This window comes from Morone saxatilis, unplaced genomic scaffold, assembly GCF_004916995.1.
Source record: "Morone saxatilis isolate NCDOM2014 unplaced genomic scaffold, NCSU_SB_2.0 Contig11, whole genome shotgun sequence".
NCBI classification, from domain to species: Eukaryota; Metazoa; Chordata; class Actinopteri; family Moronidae; genus Morone; species Morone saxatilis.
The window spans coordinates 12,057,431-12,064,386 of NW_023339663.1; the positions used below are offsets into that span (position 1 = coordinate 12,057,431).

At 38.2% G+C, this 6,956-nt stretch overlaps 1 protein-coding gene across 2 annotated transcripts in view; it reads right to left on the reverse strand.

The window, feature by feature from the left end:
• Window positions 1-6,384, reverse strand: part of mybpc3 (myosin binding protein C3) — a 32,488-nt gene extending 26,104 nt beyond the window's left edge. For both annotated transcript variants that reach the window (XM_035652410.1, XM_035652409.1), the window contains exons 1-2: window positions 6,245-6,384; window positions 181-312 (exon numbers count right to left, since the gene is read on the reverse strand). In XM_035652410.1, coding sequence (XP_035508303.1) covers window positions 181-312; window positions 6,245-6,269 — 157 coding nt within the window. In that variant the 5' untranslated portion in view covers window positions 6,270-6,384. The remainder of the gene's footprint in view (window positions 1-180; window positions 313-6,244) is intronic.
• Between the last annotated feature and the right edge of the window lie 572 nt (window positions 6,385-6,956).

The following is a 6,956-nucleotide window of genomic DNA, read 5'->3' on the forward strand; positions in this document are numbered from 1 at the left end:
ATATATATATATATATATTAGGTTTATATTATTATATTATACTAATCAAACATGCAATGCTTTGGCACATTAATGGCCGCTAGTCCCAACACGGTGTATGTAAGCATGTACTGTGCATGTGGCATTTCAAATGCGTGAGTGACTCACTGAATGAATGAATGTGGGGACTGAGTAACTCACCCTCAGCTGGAGGAGCATCAGGTGCTGGGGCAGGGGTCTGGGCCTCTGTGGGTGCTGCTACAGGTGGAGGGGGGGCTTCTGGTTCCACAATGGACTCCTTGGGTCCATCAGCAGGGGCCTCAACTGGAACTTCTGAGTTACCGTCGCAACAGAGATAATGAAAGTCACGGGTAAGACGTACAATAGAAAAACACTGGGTCCATACACTGTACTGCCATTAACAAGTAATCTACTCCAAACAGCCAGTGACCAGTCTGTCATATTTGTCTAGAAAGTATGTGTAAAAAGCAGATTACGAAAGACTTAACACATATTATGACAAACAGAGACTATATTTTGTGTACCAAGACACATAATCAGTTAAAGGTTGATATTCTTTCAAACTCTGTTCTGACAGAGTGAAAATATTCTTTGGCGAACATTTATCACCCAAATATTTCTTATGTCTTATCATCTTCAAATGGCCAACTGGTTTTCCATGTGTTATCAGCTGCCTCTCATGCCTATCCTAAGCGCCAGACAAGTGGTGGTTACTCATGAGGAAATAATGTGCTGGTGTGAGGGTCAAGGTCGGCGTACAGACGGAGTAAGGCTGGCTATGATACAAGCCACAGACTCTCTTGTAGCACACTGGGCCCATTAGTCTGCTGCTTTTCTTTGAGATTTGTTTCCACCTTATCAAATCCAAACAAACGACCTCAGGGGATCACGCTGACAGACTAATGGCACAAATGTTGCTCTGTGACACACTTAGCACACTTAGTCATTCCACCATACAGTGCAGTGCCGTAGAGATTTGATCAAAATGACTGTGATTGAGCCAATGATTGCATATATCCAGATCCTTAAAGGAATAGTTTGACATTTTGGAGAATAGGCTAATTCACTCTCTTTCTGACAGTCAAAAGAAAATATTGATACCACCCTCATGTCTGTACAGTAAATATGAAGCATAAAGACTGGAAGCATGAGTAAACTGCATATTGAATTAACATGTTATATCTTGTTTGTTTGGTGTAAAATGTCAAGTCCTGGTTGTCATCCTGTATCCAGCTGTGACCATTGTGTAGGATTTAGTGGCATCTAGTGGTGAGATGGCAGAGTGCAACCAACTGAAACCCCTTCAGTCAACCAAGTGTGAAGGAGAAACTATGGATGCCGCGAAACTCTTGAAAAAAAAACAAAGGCCCTATCTAGAGCCAGTGTTTGAAACATGGAGGTTCAACATGGCCGTTCCCTCTGTAGATAAAAAAAGGTAATCTTATTCTTCTCTTATTCTTATATTCAGGTGATTATACACTGATGAGAACACACCTATGAATGTTATATCCAATTTCTGCCAATAGATCCTCCTAAATATGTCAAACTGGAGCTTTAATACATCCACAGATTATGTCTTGGACTATTTCCTGACAGTGACTTTCTAGAGTCTCTGCTGGTCAAAGTGACGACAAGACGTTGTTCTACCATTCGAGATATAAGGTGTTAATTAGTGACCTTTAGAGGGTGGCTCACCTTTATATTTAAAGGGCGACTATAAGAGTGGTATTGATCTTCTCATCTAACTCTCTGCAAGAAAGCTAATAAGCATATTTCCCATAAAGTCGAACTATTCCATTCTTAAAGACAGGCCACATGAACCTGTTTCAGAGATGTGTTTGTGAGCAGCTGTCAGACGGTTCAGAATGTGAGTCCATGTGCAGAAACATCAAGTGCATGCAAGTGCATCAAGTATTTACAGCCTCAGTGTTTTTTTTGCATTGAGTGCTCCATTATGCTTTGTGCTCTGTGTCGACTACACAGCCTTCAGGTGAGCGAGCAGAGACCTCAAGCGTACAGCTGCAGCATCAAAGTCTCCCACCTGGCTTTGATGTGACCTTCAGCTCAAACTTGACCTTTGACCCCCCAGCAATCACTGCATAGACATTGGCATCTTCCTTGGTAATAGCTTTTATAGTGAGGGAGTGCTTGTTTCCGTCAGCTGTGATCGCGTATTTGTTTCCACTGGCAATGTCCTTTAAGTTGCACTGCCATTTTACTTTAGCATCAGGCTTCTCTGTCTCTGCTTCAAATACCACAGAGGACCCCTCTTCAGCCTCCTGAGTCTTTGGTTTCTTGGAAAATGCTGAAACTGAAGAGGGAGGGTGAGTTCATAATAAAAGTACGTTTTTTGGAGTGTAAATTCGAGGGTGTAGGGTGTAATAAAATTGCCATGAGCAAACACAGGTACTATAACGGTCTAGATGAGTGGCCACTGATGTTACATTGTGACAAAAACTAATAAGTTATAATTAAGTTATATAAGTTTTGTTGAATGAAATAAACAGACCCAAAATACTGTTTGTGTTGTCTTTGTTTTATTGAAACCTAATCTTGAAGAAAGAACAACACATATACTGTAACAACTTGCAGAAAAAGAGAGGGAGAGAGAAGGAGAGGGGGGAGTGAGGTGGGGCAATTCATATTTCAGCAAAAGAAGAAGAGGTAGAAAGCTCATGCCCTGAGTGGAGCTACTCATGTTGAAAAAATACAGTGTTGTACAGTCTCCAGCACACTGGGTGGGGCTAACTGAAAACCAGTGAATTTGCCTTTTTTTTTTCACTCCACGCAGAATGTGAAAGCATGAACATCTGGCTTTGTAATGAGTCATATTGTCTTTGCATTGTTTTTGTGTTTACAAAAGAATACAAAACACTTACTTTACTTTTACTTCAGTAAGTAGAGAAGTAATATCAGCTAGATGAACTTTAGGTATCAAAAGAGTACAAAAACAGTCTTTCTATTATATATATTATATTATTATTATACATGCAAATATGAACTGGTGTGGAACTAAAATCATTTATATGTTTCAGGGCAGTTGTAATAATTAGCAGTTTATTCCTCAGAACCTGATCATATGTTGTATATGCATGTTAAATATTATTCTGTGAACTAACTATAGAGAAAGGGAGTACAAAAAAGATAAGAAAATCTGCAATACACATTATATCCTTTACTCCTGTCCTCTTAATCTGGTGTCAAATTAAAGTCCATTAATCTCATTAATTCAATAAAAACATATCATTTTTGATTGTAGTGTCTGATAAAAATGAATCCATCAGCCTAAAGCCAAACCAAAGAGGGTAAAAGACACATCTGGAACATCTATAACAAACTGAACATCAGCACACAATAGCTCAGTAACAGGCATGGGTAGTGATCCTAAATGTGGGGGGAAATCAATACATGATGTCTGCCATCTGTTCAAAAACTATTTATAGTAAGTTTTACACTCATTGTGAAAAATGCCAGCTGTTGTCTTTGTTGCTGTGTGAGGTCTATTTTTTTTGTTGGAAAAGTTATAAAATGTGCAAAGCAATGTGACTCTCGAACACTTGTCATCTCAAAAGGAACCTAAAAATAGGGATTGCAACTGATACCCCTGAGAGTAGACATGTGTTTCACAGTAACACCAGGTGTTTGCAATCATGAAATGTATGTAGGCGTAATTCACATTATTTCCAGGTTTCCAGGTTCAGCGTAGCATTACAAAATCACACAGAACAAAAAACTCCATGTGTTACGAGATGACCTTATGGGTTTAAATATAGGATACATATGTACTGGCCGAATAAATGGGGCTGGCAGGCTTCAGCTGCAACAGGGACCCAGGTATCATAGTTGGGGGATTAAGTTGACTCTATTTTTGTGACTCTGGAGGCACAGAAAGATTGATGTGTCCTCTGTCTGTCTGCAGCCGGCGTTCTGTTACGACAATCTCATGTCAAGTTGTCAGTCATTCATGCTGCTTTATCTATACACCTTCATCACTCTTAAAGTAAAATGACTCTCCTGATATGAGTTATTATATAAAATGCATGAATGGTTGGTAGTAATGACATGGTGGTAAACAATACAAATAATCTACATGGTAATGTAAGGTTAATTTAAGAACATAAAAAATAGCTTTTGTAAAGGTTTGTTGTTAAGTTTATTATAGCCATAAAATAAACATGGCAGACAGAACAGATGTTCTCTAATTGATGAAAACACTAATTCTTCATCAATTTGTATTAAAAAATTATTTTTTTGTTTGTTAGGTGGAGTTTTAGACTTTCTCATATGTAATGTTTTTTTTTCTACTATTTAATTGGATTGGACATTTTTCATTTGAATATAATAATTTCTTATTGCAGAATTTTAGTTAGTTGCTTGTTTTAAAGCTGCCCTGTGACCATTATTAGCACTATAGGGTACTTAGTAGGTCCCTATTGTTTGTATAATGCACACCTGAAAGCACCTTTTATTACAATTTATCTTTAATCTGCTTAAACCCAACTGATTTTTTTTTGGCCACCTGGAGGCAGCGGAAACAATGTCTGAACACAACATTGACATATCATCCTCTTTATGAACTTGTTAGCAAGCAGCTGTTTAATCACACATCCAGCAGTTAAGTTGAGGGCCGGACAAACAATGAGCTGAAAATCACCATGAAGCTCTGTAGAGCCGAGGGGGAGCTGCGGATTCAAGTGATAATTCTCTGTGGTTTCATCAAAGGACCCTTTCACATTGTCACATAGTTTTCATATTGTCATTTGATACATTGTTAACATAAAAATATTGATTATAGACCCTTTAATATACATATTTTTATTAACTAGCAAGTTGACAAAGCAACCGTGTTTATTGAAATACTCTGAAAAACATCCTGTTAATTACAGCGTACTGATATTAATTAATAGTAATGCTACAAGCTTAAGATGAACATAACTGTTATTATCCTCAACAAATGACACTAACTGTCTTGGCGCACACAGGCTGGCCATTTGGGTTGCACTGTGACATCTGATACGCGATGTGTCGGGCTTCTCACTCCGCAAACAACAATCCATTCGCACCGAATGGAGGACAAAATAAAACAGTGGAAAGTAATTTGTCCAGTTGGAATCCCACAGGGCATTTTTGGATCAGTGGTGCACTTTGTGAATGCAGTGATGCTGGAAATGCGACAGTGTCGATTTCACGTCAGACGATGTTTTCCACCTGGACCGTGTGACGTCTAACTGACATCCTGACATGGCCAAAAGGGATTAGACTAATTGCCACACCACTGGAAACACTTTGAACTAAGAATGGATAATTGCACGTAGTATGTTGTGATTTTTGGCTACTGGCTACGTGAGTATGAGTACGTCACATTACCCATCAACTTGTGCCGCCTTATTAAGCCATGGAATATTTTTTATTTATATATGTTGGGAGCAGAGGTAGTTACTTTACCTGATCTACTGCACTTTATTTCAAGCTACTACTATCTGCAGACCCACCACCCAGTTTAATTTTTGTCTCAATTCACTTCATTCATAGTTAATATTTACAATACATTGGTATTTATAACATTTTTCACCTTTCATATTACATTTGTTATATACATATATAACAATGTAAATGTTATGTATGTATATAGCATTAATATACATATTTTGTTATAAAAAATAATAATTTCTCTTTTTTTTATAGATGTTATTTTCTGGAAATAATTAACCTGTAAATTTATGACAGTTTTATACCATTGTTGCATATATTTTATATAAAAAAAATTGCTTTTAATTGTGACAAAATGGCAAAGAATCGCTGACGTTGCATGATTAAACCAAAAACATGATACAAACTTAAATTTTTTTTTAAGCAATTATGATGTCAAACAGTGTATCACTATTTATCATGAATGCAATGTAGAGGTTTCTAGTAGGCAGTATGGTTGTGGTTTATAGTTGCTTAAGAGGGGCGTGACCGAACGCAATAGAGTATCTTCTCACACATTTGGTCACATTTTTCTGTGAAGTTTTGCGCAAAGGAAGTAAAATATACCACAATGTTGCATGCCTACACAATCATGAGTGTGCATAGGTCATATGTACAGTCAGCTTTTTCACATACATGGTTTAACAAATGGTTTATGCTAACATCAAAAAGTTTAGGTTTTTAGACAATCTACTGTAATGACAATGTACAGTTCCATGTTTTAAGGAAATGTTACGACATCAATTGTCAAAATCAGCTGAATGAGCGCACTTACCTGCTTTTTTGACTGGCTCTGGCATCCTGAATGGTGTCCTCTATCCTCCACAGCGTGACTCACTGTTCCTAAACAGTCTGCTGTCTCTCTCAACCCCCAATGCCTTTAATAGTGGTGTGCCCCCTCCTTTTATGAACCATCCCACCTCTCCTGCCACTTTTTTTTTCCAGGTCCAATGCAATGTCTAAAAAACAACAACCACCCCCTTGTACTCTTCATCAAAGTTCATTCCATTCCAGCAGCAACTCGGCCCCCAGCCCACCCCCAGTTACGTCTGACCTCGGGCTATATTTCAACCATCCTTTCCTCCAACACCTCGGCTGACTGATAGGCTTTGGGAGGGAGGGGAAAGGATGTAGGCCTAAATTTAGAACCTTGAATCCAAAAAACAGTTTGCTCTCTTCACATCTGTGCTGCACCCAGTCACCCTGTAAATGTAAGAGTAAATATGAGAGGATGGTTGAGGATAAGAGATCCATACGGCTTTGTTCTGTCTGTTGTCAGGGATGGATGTGTCTTGATGGACAGGGTCTTAAAGGAAACCTCCTTTGCAGACCTACTAACCCTCTGGAGTCCAGGTTCATTTTAATAAGTTTTTGCTTGTTTTTGTACAGCACCTTTAAAAACCGTCCTTCTGTCACATGCTTTGTATCCTTTTTTTGACTTATAATTGTTTCAATTTAAAGATATAATATGTAACATTTTCACATTA